Here is a 15,168-nt window from a genome sequence, read left to right on the forward strand (position 1 = left end):
GGAAAGACAAGGCTTACGATCCCCTTTCACCAGCCTCCATTTCTAGGAGCCTTGACATTGATCTCACTGTGATCGAAAGGAACCAAAATACAGTGTGTCTGAAAGAGGGGGCAGCCCCCACCTCGCCAGGCAATAAAGCAAATGGACTCTGAGAAATTTTGTAATAAGACAGGCATGGATCTCAAGGAGAAGACAGAATTTGGCCCAGTTGTGCAGCATCCAAAACCCCACAGGAAACCAACATCTGTGTGACTGCAACTCCTTGTCATTCATAATAAGAGGTTTCTCCAGCTCAACCTTGGGGCTCAGTGGGGGGTTGTCACAGACAATCACCTCCTCCCCCAAAGTAAACTTACTCCACAAGGAATTTCTTCTAAGCAAAACCACTTGAAAGCCTTAAGAAAATGCTAAACCCAAAATACTTTTATAAATTCTGAAGTTACATGGCTCAGTGAAGCACTCTGAATTTATAAAAAAATTCTGTGCTCTTCAAATCTGGTGTACTACATGCGTTTCTTATTCATTTTAACCACATCAAGAAATCCCTTAAGAGATCCCATTTTCTCAGCAAGGAAAGTTACAAAAGAGAATGTGAAATGGGCTCGTTTTCGCGAGCAAAATGAAACACTTTTATGTTTTATTCATGCAACATGAAAACCCCTTTTCTTTACAGCATTACAAATTGAATTTGCTCTTGTAAATTGCTGTTTAAAAAAAAGAGACTCAAAAGCAAAGGAAAGTAAAAAAAGGCAGGAATACTAAGGCCCCTTCTTGTAGGGAATAAAAACTCAAGGGACTAACAGAAATATAACCTTTCGGTGGCAAACACACTTTTTTATTTACTGCTTCCAAAAGCAATCCAGCCCAAGGACCCCACAATCTTGCTGAGGTCCTGACAGCATATATGGAACCCTGAATACTGTACTGAATACTGTATTTCTAAATTACACTTATCTGCTAACATTGACTAAGAATGATTTAAAAACACGAGTAATTGGCTCCACAGTTCAAAAGCATAATCAAGGCAACGTAATGTAATTTATACTGACATCATTGGGGAGTGAAGGGCTCTTCCTGCTTTGCAGGACAACTGAACTCATTAGTGTCCAGAACAGCTTTTCATCCTCTATAGCACATGATAAATTGTCCTTGAAACCACCCTGAGGTCTGACTCACCCCCCCACCTCACTGTCTTTGAAAAGAAGCCATGTAATCAGCTGCATCTGCTAGCATATATTGCTTTGAAAACTCAAGAGCTAACATTCATTAAGCATTTGCCATGTTACCATCACTGTGCTGATTACCATATACACGCATACCCATATACACGTTTCAGTTCTTATGATGATCCCCATTTCACAGGTGAGAGAAACTGAGGCTCTGAGAGCTTGAGTTATTTTTGTCAACTGGAGTTTGATTGATTTTCCCCACCCCTGGACATGTAGTGTTTGGCCTCACTTTAAAAAGTTGGGGTGAGCTGAAAACTTCATCGAGGAAATCCACTAACAACATAATCTTAAGAAAACACAACCCTATCTAGTTGCACATGTATGAGGGTACTTCAAAAAAGTAGAATTGAAAGATAATACAAATCCTCCCAGGAAGTTTTTTTTTTTTTTTTGACGGCTGGCTAGTGCGGGGTCCATGAACTTTTTGAAGTATGCTTATATAGGTAATGATCTACACCTTGGCTTCTGCCTTAAAAACAAACTTGGAGGACAGGACCAGAAAAGGATCAAATGTTTTACACCCAGGGCCTTCCACCTAGGCTAAATGTTTCTAGGTAGAAATGATGACCAAACATCGTCAGATATTTTCTTGTTAAATTAATCAATTCATGTCAGCACATCAAGTGTTACAGCTTTGCCAATCAAGTGAATGACAGGTGTGTATGCATCATCTATCCACCCACTCCTCACAAACACTCATTACTCGGTTACAAAAGCTCCAAGATGCAACTATGCTCCCAGAAAGGTTTATCCAATCAGTCCGAGGACACTTCAGCGCCCTCTTCTGCAGATATTTCTCACGTCGTGTTTCAGCATAAATGTTTGCTCTCTGACTGATGGATACTTAGCCACAATCATTCCTTTCTGGTTTGGGACTTGGAACTGAATCAAAAGTGCTGATGTTCAGCCTTGGCAGACAAAGGCTGTGACAAGCCAAGGTAGACTCCCCACTAGAGAGGACCACACAACCCAATAAAAAACCAGGATGCTCAGGAATGTAACTGCAAGCCCAGGAGAGCCAACTCTCTGCCATCTGGTATTTTCACCTGCTTTTGCAATGCTAATTGTCCTATAGCTCGAAGATCCTCCAGTACCTTGGGACTTGCCAAAGACTGACTATAATTTAAGAGTTAACTGCATTTAATGTAGCCCAGTTACTTAACAATGGCCTCCAAGTATGATGTCTGTGATAATTGCTGCTGTATTAGCTAGAATATGTGCTTGATAATCAGAGCTTGTTTTCAGTCATCCTGAAGAACAGAGAATTCACAACATATCCAAGAAAGAAGGATTACTCATGAATAACAAATTTTCAGCAGAATTTCAGAAAAATACACATTAAATGGAATTTTGAAATGATCAGACCATTCAAGTATTTAAAAGTTTAGCCAGTCCCAAGCCCCAGAAATTGCTAATAATCATGATTTAATGATCTCAGGTTTGTGATTAAAGGCTGTACAAAGTCTCCCTTCAGGCAAGCTCTGGATGAAGAAAATAACAAGTACAAGGGAAAAGACTGCAGAGAAGAGAAAAGGAGGGGTTCAGACTGCCTGAGTGACTTGGGAACTTAGGTGCCCGAGGAGCAGAACTATGCAGAACTCAAAGGCGGGATCCAGAGTTGACAAAAATTTGAGGTATAGAAACCAGGAAGGGAAGCAGCGGGGAGAGCATACAAGGCAGGCAGGCAGGCAGAGGTGCACTTTAGTTTTTTACATTTCTAAACAGAGTCTATGGTCAAGTTTTATGTTCAGTGAAGTGTTCTGAGGCCACACTTTGTTGATAAGTGCAAATGGAGGCACCTGGTACGGTGACACAGGAACTCACCGGCCATTGTCGCGGCCCACGCCCCACACGCGGATGCTCACGATGGGCTGGGAGTGCAGCACCGAGCGGTCCATGGGGTCCACCAGGCTGAGCGTGTCGTTCTCCAGGATCAGGTACATGTCCTTGCCCTAGGGGTCAACGAGAAAACAGGCTGTCTCCTCAGGCAGGCGCTATACCCTTACCACACTTGTGGCGATCTAGGGACATTGTGTCAACAATCAAAAGCAGCCACCCTTTGGGTCTATAATTTGTTTTCCTAAAAGAGAAACATCCTTCCTGGACTAAAATATTCATAAATCTTTCACATTCCCCTTATATGCCCAATTTGTCTCTCTAAGTCCTCTGAAATGTGTCCCCAGCCTGCTTTCTAGTTGGCTCTTATTTTTCATTATTTACCCTCCTGCATCTTTAAGAAAAAAGGCTAATGGTGGGCTCTCTGGAGAATCTGGTCTTTTACTAACGCCACGTCCACCATACTTTTATAACCCCTCTCTCCCCATTCCTCTGGCCAGTCCCTACCAAGTATCCCCTCACAGGCTTCCCAGACCCACAATGAAGTCACCTCTTAACTTTTGTACCACTTCCTATCTGTGTGGTCTGGCTTGAAAACAGGCACAACTTTGTGACATTTCTTGGTACTAACAATAGCTAACATTTATATGACTGTTTATCACATCTAAGATACTATGCTATGTGCTTATGGTGCCTTGGTTCATGGAACTCCCTAAATTGCCCTAGGAAAGCTTGCCTTGTTATCATCTCCAATTAGCAGTTGGGAAAACTGAGGCTTAAAGGTTACAAAACTTGCTTGAGGTCTGGCACAGAACATGCGTTGTCATAGCAACACAGGGGCGCACCTGGTCTCTCATTTCTGCATTGCTATTCAGGTTTTTAGGCTTTGGTGTCCTGTCTCCCTTTGTAAGTTGGCTCTTTGAGGGCAGGAACATTAGACTATTCAACTTTATTCTCCTTGCAATCCCTCAGGCATAATTTTAAGAAAACATTAAACATCTGTTGTACAGCTCAAAGACTGTCTCTCCTGAAGAAGGCCCAGATGCTGTGGAACTGAAGGTAGGGAACTACAGCTGGGCAGAACAGTGAGACTTCTTCGCAGGTCTTCAAAGCCCAAAGTGAGACAGATAAATTGCTCTTTGGTATAGTTTCTGAGAGGGATGTTTTAGGTTTCCATCATAGGTTCTCAGAGTGAATGCAGCTCTGATGATCAGGGTGGTAGAAATGAGTATATCAGAGCCTCTGCCGGCAATGTTTAAGCTGTGGCTAGTGTCTACAGTTGAGATCCAGAATCATCTCAAATCTTCCCCAAAGAGCAGCTAAGCCATTTACAGATGAAAGTTCTGGCAGAAAAACACAACTTGTGCAGACTGTTGTGGCTGAACAGATTCTGCAGAGCCTGGAACAACAGGTTGCAAGTTGTCTCAGACCTCCAAATGCCAGTCATTCACATGTTAGTAAAAATCACAACACATTTCTTTCTAAATCCTAGCTGAGGATTGCTCTTTTGGAAGAATGGCATTTTGTCTAAAGGAGAGAGAAGACAAGTAGACAATTTTGTGGGAAAGACAGGCCTGGGGATTTGGGTGGGAGATAATGCAGTGAAAGGATGATAAAGCCAGACACCAAAACAGTGTAAACAGCTTTTCTTGGATAGGAGAAAATTCTTCCAACTTTCCCTCCATGCCTAGGATCTAAAAGTCTGGTTGGCAATGCAATTTAATTCCATTGTAAGGTAGACAGACTCCACCATGGGAAGGCTTAGGAACCTACTTTCCATTGTGACATGCTTCTAGAAGAAAATGTGAGTGGAGTTCTAAACAGCCCAATCCAAAAGCCAACTTTTTCCACCAGTGCTCTTTCAACTGAGGACAGATGGACTGGAGTATATCCACAAAGCAAGCACTTTTCCAAAATGTTCCCAATATGTTTGTTCTACAGGTCTCAGAGAAAAGGAGGAACGTGGCTTTTCCCGTTTGATGTAATTTTTACACAAATTTAGTATTTTATTACTTTCCTTTCTGAAATTATCTCAACTAATATTTCAAAATAGAACCACTTTGTTGAAAGTGAGAAGGAATACATAGGTATCAATTCCACAACTCGTATAATGTTGACTTTCAGACTGTAAATGAAGAAAACTGTTATAAAAGAATAATCTGTCAACTTTTAGAGCTGGGCCATCAACATCTTTGTGTTGTACAGGTGGGAGTCACATTACAGGTCTTCTTCTTGGAAAATTGTTTTTACAGACTGGCACACCCAATTTTGCATGCAAATTTAGGCAGAGTCTGGGCCCCTAAAGCTCACCCATGAATTCCCTGGGACTTGGGGATCCCCAGTTAGACCCTGTCATTTAGCCACTTGAGAAACACTCTCCCAGGGCTGAGTCCTCACTGGAATCTGGCAGTGCTAAGCAGTAAATCACCTGGTACACCAGACCTACACTGCCTGCCTTTATGGGAAAGGCACCTGATAAATCCTTCAGAGGCCCATAGTATCTTTTCTCACTGAGCTCTGGGGTTTCATGAAAGGCAGTGCAGCGTAAAGAAGTTTGCCATTGATTATTTCCATGTGCTACTTACCTCTCCCCAAATGCCGACTGTGTCTCTGATGTCGTTTTTGCAGTAAGAAAGCTGCCTGATGCAGTTGTTGACAGCAACACTACTTTTACCAGGGGCGAGGTCCTCTTCTGCCATTTCTACCCACCCCAGAGAGCGCACAGCAAAACACTGGAAGACAAAGCCAGAGGAGGTGAAATTACTCACTGCTCTGGGTATCAATTTTATGCTACACTCCTTGGGCAATTACCAGGTATGCTTAATGCACCTCTAATTGCCTCATTATGTTCAATCATCTAATTTAGTTAATAAATCCTCTATTGTTGGAGAATTAAATTGTAACTATGTAATTTTTGCTATTTAAAAAAAAATGTAGTGATGAATATCTTCTCGCCTAACTTGTATATGTGTGTTCAGATTTTTTCTTTAGAATAGATTTCCAGTGCAATTATATAGGGCTAATGAGTACAAAAATTTCTAAGCTTCTGTTATCTATTAAAAGGCGTTTTTTTTTTAAAAAGTAAAAAATGCAACCCCATGAGATCTGTTACATGTTAAGCACCTAGAAAAAGAAAATAGGAGACAAAATGAATTAAATACATGTTAGAGGCTGGCTGGTTAGCTCAGTTGGTTAGAGTGCAGTGATATAACACCAAGGACAAGGGTTTGGATCCCAATACTGGCCAGCTGCCTGACCCTCCCAATCCCCCCCCCCTTCGAGTTAGGCATTTATTTCTAATAGCAACAAAGCAAAATGTTTTAATACCCAGAAAGAGGGGAAAATGGGGGGGAAATGCACACTCATGGTAACAAGTAGGACTCAGGTGCTATAGCATTCCTGATTAGCACCAAATCCTGAGATGCATGCAGAATTGACAGACTTGTGAGACATCTTAAAGCATAAATAAAAATTATTCTTTTATCATTGAGAGATATTTTATTTGAGATCATTCCTCTTGTCTTCTTTTTTAAAGTTCTGTTGTTCAATTTTTTCCTTTAATTTAAAAAAGCTTTACATGCTTACTGTAACAAGTAAAACATCCAAAGACGTATAAAGAAAAAATTCACATACAAGTGAGGGCGATTTGGCAACAGCATCTGCCTTGCTATTGATCTCCGGGGCTGCCAGATGGCCTGAGCTGGGGCCTCTTATTCCTCCCTGTGGCCCGGGGTCCCACCCAAGCTGTGCATCAGTTGAAGAGACCACCTTCCCAGACAGGAAGGGCAGACGAGGAGCAGCATTTCCTTGGGAGCCAACAGTCAGGGTCTCAAGAGCAGCTTGTAAAGTTTCCAAATGTGAACTTTCTAACAAAATGAAGAAATGCAGCAAACTGCCCCAAAGCGACCACATTCAGACTCCTTCAACCTTCCCTGTTCCTGCCACCATGATTAGACTGCGCGCCTCCTTGAGTTGCTAACCACACTTTTTTGGTGGAAAAAACCCACCAAAATACCAGAGACAAAAACAGCCCATTTAAGCAAAGAGCACACTGATCCTTGAGTTCTAAAGGGGAAGGCTGCCACTCCACCCACAATACACACGGTACTTTTTACAAATAAACCAAAGAGAAGGCAGTCCTTGTGACAGCCACAAAACCTACTGAGGACCCTGTCTCCTGGGGAGAGGTTCTGGAGAGCCCTTCCCATTTCATGTGCACACATGCACACGTTGCAGAGAAACTGCTGAATGGTGAAGAGGATGTCACCACACGACGGTTGGCTTGTGACAAATTCAGGGCCAGCCTCTGGTCAGGAGCTAAGACGTTCCTTGGCCAGTCTGCCTGTCCCTCTGCAGCTCCGATTTCTTGGCCCCCAGACCAAATGGTGTTCTCCAGGTAGATACACTAGTAGGCCACAGGGGCACACCAGCAAGCATCCTGTTTTTTAAAACCCACCACTTCACAGGTCTGAGCCCATAAGTAGCCATGCCTGCTGTTTCTCCAGGGAGTTCCATGCAGCTCACTAACCTCTCCTCCATGATGGTTCCCAGTGTAGGCCCTTGTCAGTAAAATCACAATGTTGCAACCTACTCCCCTTGCCTGCCATTTCGACCTTGCTACCTACCGCCTCTAGTGCCTCCAGGTGTTGTCCAAGTGTCAAAATTATTAACTCATTTCATCCTCACCTCAACCTTTGAGGTCCATACTAAGTTACTGCACCCATTTTATAGATGAGGAAACTGAGGGAAGCACAAAGCTGGTAAGTGGTGGCCATAGGATTCAAACCCAGGCACTTTGGCTTCTGGGCTCCCATTCTTAATCACTCTGCTATAAGCCTCTGAGAATTTACTGGAGGGACAGTGTCTGATGGGGCTAGGCCCACACAACAGGACCAAAAATCAGTGACATTAACACAGTTTTGAGTGTATACGGCTCAAGAGGAGGGGCAGCCTGGATTCCAGTTTCAGCTCTCTGATTTACTGACACAATGACCCTGGGCGAGTCATTTACTAAGTCCCCATTTTTTTCATTTGTTCAAATGGGAATAATAATAATGATAATGATAATAGTTACCTCAGAGGGTTTTCATGAGGAGGAAACAATATCACATACGTGGAGAACTTAGCACATAGAAAGCACTCAATGGACATTTGTTGAATAAATGAGCAAATGAATACAATGCCACATAAATCTTAACAGGAGTCATCAAAGGGGAAAAAGTGAAAGGAACAGAAGATTAGTAATTAGGGTGACCACATGTCCCAATTTTCCCTATGATTGTTCTTATGTTTGTTGTTCTAGCAAAACTATTAAGAGCAGCCCCTTTTACTCTCAAAACAAGTTCCTCAAGTTGGATAATAAATTTTATGGTCACCCTTGTCAAAATTCTAGTGAATTTAGACTCTGGCATGGAAACTGAGGCTTGGACAGGGCTACTGTGATATGCCCAAGTGGAAATGGGGTTCAAAAGCAAAAGAAGGGGTTATCAGTACAACATCTCAGTGATCTTGTCCTGGGGGACCCCTAAGACACCAGTATTACTGTGGGATGTCACATACTCTTAAACCTGGAAGTCGGGAACACATTTTCCCACTGTCTCTAGCAAGCCTACTACAAAATCCTACAAACCTATGAATACTCAAAACAATTCACTAACAATAAGGAAGGTGAAAAAGAATCCTGGCTGCTTTTTGTGTCTTGAGTCCAAGAATACATGAATTTCAATCTAAACAAGCTCACTAAAAATCAAGAGTATCTTTCTCGGTTAAGAAATACAATCACTCAACCCCACCACAGCACATAAGAATACTGTTTTATCATGCTGATAAAAAGGAAACAAGAGCCCAAACTATATTACTATAATGAATTTATCTAAAATCATTTTCCTTGCACAAACCTGCTGTTGTTTTAATTTAGTTTCTCATCGGAAAAGCTTCACCACCATTCCACGTGGCCAGAGTAAAAGGAAATAGGTTTATAGGGAATACTGAGCTCCACCAGGGAGCCAACTTGGCTTCTTCCCAAAGAACAGAGCGGAAAAGAGCCACCTGCGCTGTTAGGTGCTGCCCCCGTGTGGCCAAGAGGGCTTATAACCACCACCACTTTTCCTTAAACTCAGGAAATGAGGCTTGGTGTTTTCAATCTGGGAATAAATGCTCATTTTAGAGTGTGGGAAGAGCTCAAAATATTTAATAAAATCATGTGATTTTTAAAACGCTTTCCCCAAATCACTCTGACATCAAGGATGATGTTCATCCTTCAATAGTATTTAACCAGAAGGGCAAAAATGGGTAAGGGCTCAGGGTGTGACTGTGTCATCAGATGGATCTGGATTCAAGTAATGACTTTGCTATTACCGAGCTCAAAATATTTAATAAAATCATGTGATTTTTAAAACGCTTTCCCCAAATCACTCTGACTGATGTTCATCCTTCAATAGTATTTAACCAGAAGGGCAAAAAAGGGTAAGGGCTCAGGGTGTGACTGTGTCATCAGATGGATCTGGATTCAAGTAATGACTTTGCTATTACCAGCTGGTGAGTTAGGGTAAGTACTTCAGGTCTCCAAGTTTCAGTTTCCTCATCTGTAAAATGGGAATAATAATAGTAATATATAATAAAATACAAAGTATGTAATAAATATAATGCATAATATTATAAATATTACTATTTTACATAAATATAAAAATTATATTTTATATAATATAATAAAAATATAAATAGTAATTTACAGTATATGTGAAGACTAAAGGAGACAATGCAGGTAAAGTATCTGGCATATAGGGAGATGTTATTATATAACAACAATGTTGTTGTTATTGATAAATTTTTACTCTTTTCTATGAGTGGACTTTAAAGATTTCTCTAGTTTAACAGATTTCAGCCAACGCAAGTATTTGGAGGAGATGTACTATAGACCATGACACATGTGATTGTATCACCTGGAGGGCTTTCTTAAAGACAAAAAAACTATGCCCTATCCCCACAGTGTCTGATTCAGCAGGTCTGGGTAGGACTCAAGTTCCCAGATGATGCTGAAGCTGCTGATCTGGGCACCACACTTTGAGAATCACTGTTGTACACAGACGGCCCCTTTCTTTACCCAAAGTTATGCTGTTCCTAAGATTGGTCCTGAAGTAAAATCTGGGTTCAAATCGCAGGACTGTCGCTTACTATTTGTGATGTTGGGCAAGTTAGTTAACCTCTCTGTACCTCAGTTTCCTCATCTGTAAAATGTGGATACTAAAAATACCTGTTTCACAACCACCTATCAAATGCTGTGAGGATTAACTGGGCTAAATTAGAGTTTGTTGCTGCTCCTGTTTATTGTTAGTTATTACAGGCATTTAAAGTGATCAGGATTATGGCTAAATCAGAGGGGACACAGCTCTTGGCCTGGGATTCCTTCTCTCCCATTTGTTGTCCCTTCTCCCACATGGAATCAAGTCATCGTGTCATAGTTGGAACACTTATCCTGTTGGCAACTTCTATCTCTTTGAGTCCTATATTAACAGAGGCATCTGCCTGGAGAGAACCTCTTCCTAAAACATACTCAGTGGGGTAGAACGCAGTGCAAAGCCTTGGTTGCTACGGCCAGACGGTCCTGGGTGTGAATTCCTATATTCCAATCAGCCAGTGCTCAGCCTCCATGCATCTAAGTTGACTCTGTTGAAAAGTTATAACAACACTAAGTTCACAGAGCTGCCAGGGAATGAAGATGAAATGGTTGGCACATTGCAGGCCCTTCCTTCTCACTCTGGCTCCAGAAGACCAACATTTCATTTTTTGCTTTCCCCAAAGCCTTCCATTTCTCCTTTACCCAGAGGAATTTCTAGGTCTCTGTCCTTTTAGTATGAGAGCCTCCTGGCAGAAAACTGGGGGAACTCCTCCTTGGACCACAAGGTATGGCAGGGAGCAGGGTGAGTAGCAAGACCAGGGAACTGGAGCCAGGTAAGCCAGCTTCAGTGTACAGTACCAAAGACGATGGTGGTGACATGAGCAGATGTCCACAAAACAGCACATCCAATGCCAGAGCACGGTCACTGCTCTGTAACTGTTGAGGGAGGATGTCGAAAAGGCAAATGGTAAAAGGTAAATCGGTAGCACCGCTTAATTATAGATATTTAAAAAACTAAAAAAGTTCACATAGTTAAAATTTGACCTAACACTACAAATGCAATCCTAATTAACACTCATTTATAGGAATGAGTGTTAGGCTTACTTATCATTTAAGCCTAATTATCCTGTAGCACAATAACAACTGTGTATTCAAGTCAATAACCATTCATTGAGTGGCCTATTAGTTCCTGCAGACTTACAGAGATGAGTCAGACACAGTCTCTACCCTCGAGAAGCTTGTGATGGAGTAGACACATAGCAGGAATTACAGCATGGCCCCATGAGATAAGGGCACACAGAGGTATAAGCATGTGTTGGGAGCTCATGGAAGGAGTAATTCAGAGAGGGAGTTATGGATAGCTTCTTAAAGGATGTGATATTGAGCTGAGCCTTGTAGGATGGATGGATTCATTCATTCAACCAATATTTATGATACCGGCTATATGCCAGCCACTCATCAATAAACCAAACAGACCAAACACCCTGCTCTGAGTAGCATTTCATAAAACTGGAAGGGCACAGTCATTTGGCTGCCACACCAAAGGTCACACAGCTGTATCAACATAGACCGAGACGCGTAAGGTATAACAGTATGAGGAGAAGGGGCAGTGAGTGTAGTGGTTTAGAACCCAGGTTTTCAAGTCACTGACCTTGGGATCAAATCCCAGGTCGGCCCCTTATGAGCAGTGCCACCTAAGTTACTTAATGTTGGTGAGCCTCAGTTTCCTCATCTGTTGCAGTGAGGATACCAGTATGGCCCTCACGGGGTGCTGGCATGATGAAATGGGATGGCTTATGTTAAGTATCTTGCACAGGGCCTGGTCCAAAGGGAATGGTCGAGAAAAAGTGGCCACTATTTTCTCAAGATATCTGATCCCTGCCAAATGTGTCAGGATTAGGGAATACCGGCAACAAGCAGCTAGGGCGATCCTGCTTTGTCTTTCCAACCAATGATAAAGCACCCTAAGGATACATCTTGCAGGGTGGGGGACACAGGTCCTGTTGAGGAGGTGGGGGGTGCTCTGTCCTCCTCAGAAGGGCAGGTACATATTATCGGCTGACTTCAGGGGTTTTAACTAGGGGCCATGGACTTGGGATATCCATGGATGGGTTCAGGAAGCTCTAACCCCCCCTGAAAATATATCCAAAATTGTATGTGTGCATGCATAATATGGAAAGAGGGGCCGAAGCTCTCACCAGTTTTCCAAAGGCTATGAGAATACAAAGTACTTTAAAAGAATTCCAAGGAAGGCGGAGTATCAGAGTACTCATTTATCAAGACATCAACTAAAGTACATGTAGTAGGGGTAGAAAAAGTTTGCTAGTTGGCATCAGAGCTCTTTTTTGATTAGTGGATGAGCAAAATGGTTAAATGGCTCTCCATAAAAAATGATCAGGAATTCAGGGGTGAACAGAAGAAAGGGGTGTAAGGAAACAGAGAGCAAGAAATGGCCATACCCGCTGGGGGAGCTGGAGCTTACACTGGCAGATGTGCCCAAATGACTTGTAAAGGGAGGGAAGCCCAAAACACAATTTATCACACAAGTAACTTTTTTTGATGTGAGCCCCCTCGATATTACCTTTGATGCTCCAACAAAAGCTTGTAACAAAGAGATGGCTGATGTGGCCAGGGGCAATTAAAGGAGAGGTGGTGTGACCTTCCACTGGGGAGATGCTTGGCAGAAAAGGAACATGTAAAAGCTTCAGAGTGGAGAAGAGGAATTCAGCATGAGAGAAACATGAGCCCCAGGGAACTGGCAGAACTTCTGGGAAGACACACGGACTAGTGCAGGACATGGGACTGGACTCAGGCCTGTCTTGCTAGATCCTAAGAGTGTGGTGATCCCAGCTACCACCCGAGTCACGCAGAGCTACTCTGTGCAGTCCTTTTATATCTATGCTCTTGGGGTCAGATGGAAAAAAAACAAAAAACAAAAAAAAACATGTATTTTTGTTGTATGTGACTATGAAGAAGGGTCTTTTAAATTATTATATAGCCCACCTATGATTTATTTCATACCGGTGGCCAGAATAATGTACATGTAGGGTACATTCATTAAATTTGATGTACTTTGTTCTATGATGTTTCCCTAAGAGTTAAGTCCAGACCTCTTCCCTTTCATGTCCCACAGTTACTGCAAGCATTAGAGACAGCAACAGGTCTGATTTTGGCCCAGAATCCAGAGTCTTTTGACCATACAGATTTCACGGAGAAATAAAGTAGCCAGTAAACAAAAGAGCTGTGACTTAAAACAACCTTCAGAGAGTCCATTCTAAAACTGCACAGGCTTTTCAAGGTTCAAAATATCTTCCTTGAATTCAAAGAACTTAAGAGTAACAAAAAACCCCAAATAATTGGATTTAAAAAATGGGCAAATGAGCTGAACAGACATTTCTCAAAGGAAGACATACGAATGGCCAATAGAGACATGAAAAAATGTTCAACATCACTAAGCATCAGGGAAATGCAAGTTACAACCACAATGAGATATCACCTTACTCCAATTAGACTGTCAATTATAAAAAAGACAGAAAATAACAAATGCTGGTGAGGATGTGGAGAAAGGGGAACCCTCCTACAGTGTTGGTGGGAGTGTAAATTAGTAAAGCCATTATGGAAAACAGTATGGAGATTCCTCAAACAACTACAGATAGAACTACCATACGATCCAGCAATCCCACTACTGGGTATATACCCAAAAGAATGTAAGTCATCATGTTCAAGGGATACCTGCAGTCCTGTGTTTATCACAGCTCTATTTACAATAGCAAAGATATGGAACCAACCTAAATGTCCATTGGTGGATGACTGGATAAGGAGAATGTGGTGTATATACATAATGGAATACTAATCCATAAAAAAGAATGAAATTCTCCCATTTGCAGCAACATGGATGAGCTTGGAGAAAATAATGTTTAGTGAAATAAGCCAGATATAGAAAGAGAAATACTGCATGTTCTCACTCATAAGTGGGAGCTAAAAGTATAAACAAATAAAGGAATATGAAAGAAAGGATTAAAGAAAGAAGGAAAGAAAGAACCAACAATCACAATAATATGCTGAACTTTCAAAAAGACAGAACTGTGGTTACCAGAGGTGGGAGCAGGGGGTGATCAGTGAGAAATTGGTTAATGGTCACAAAGAATGATTACATTTTATAATGAAGAACATGCTAATTATCCTGTTTTGATCATCACATACTGTACACAGGTATTGATATTCAACTCCATTCCCCACAAATATGTATAATCAATTATGTTTCAGTAAAAAAAAAATCGTTCTTGAATGTTGCTTCCATAACAGGGAAGTCTTTAGCAAATTAGTGTTTGTGGTCATTACCGACAGGAACATAGATCATTGTCCTTATGTCCACATTTTTATTTTTAAAAAAAATTAGTCTTTTTTTTTGCTTTTTTTTTTTTTTTAAATACTGAAATCCTTTCCAAATCCAGGATGTCTGTGGGATCTGCCAGAGAGGTGTCTGGGGATTCTCTGGAGTGGAGCTTGACCCAGTTCTCCATCCGGCTGAAGCAAGGAATCAGCCTGATTAATTATTCAGCATGGCAATGACCTCAGTGGCCAGGGAGGGCCCAGAGAGCATTTCTACACTGGCTCCAATGAGCGCTTCTGTTCCTGCTGTTTTTCCCAGACCATCTGCAACACAGTGGGCATTCGGGCAGAAAACAAGACACATGGTCCTTTGGGGCACTGGGCCTGCCACTGCCATTTACTTAACTTTCCTCCCTCCTATTTTTCAGAGCAAGACAATGCTACTGGAAAAGTTCACCCTATGGTGACGTCTGACCACCCCCTCTACAAAGAGGATGGTCATAATAACCGCTAAGACCCATGGAGCACTTACAATGTGCCAGGCACTGCGGGTTGATCTGTAATTGAAACACCATCTACGATGTCCACGTCCTTGCCTACCTAGTTGCCCATGATGGGCTGGTCCGTTTCTGCAGGGTGGTTCCCAGCCTGGGT

The 15,168-nt window shown here is 42.0% G+C and overlaps 1 protein-coding gene across 1 annotated transcript in view; it reads right to left on the reverse strand.

Moving 5' to 3' along the window:
• Positions 1-15,168, reverse strand: part of APBB2 (amyloid beta (A4) precursor protein-binding, family B, member 2) — a 105,997-nt gene that overhangs the window by 68,289 nt on the left and 22,540 nt on the right. The window contains exons 4-5 of the mRNA XM_008568537.1: positions 5,651-5,797; positions 3,054-3,181 (exon numbers count right to left, since the gene is read on the reverse strand). Of these exons, the coding sequence (XP_008566759.1) occupies positions 3,054-3,181; positions 5,651-5,764 (242 nt within the window). The 5' untranslated portion in view covers positions 5,765-5,797. The remainder of the gene's footprint in view (positions 1-3,053; positions 3,182-5,650; positions 5,798-15,168) is intronic.

This window comes from Galeopterus variegatus, unplaced genomic scaffold (assembly GCF_000696425.1).
Source record: "Galeopterus variegatus unplaced genomic scaffold, G_variegatus-3.0.2 Scaffold421, whole genome shotgun sequence".
NCBI classification, from domain to species: Eukaryota; Metazoa; Chordata; class Mammalia; order Dermoptera; family Cynocephalidae; genus Galeopterus; species Galeopterus variegatus.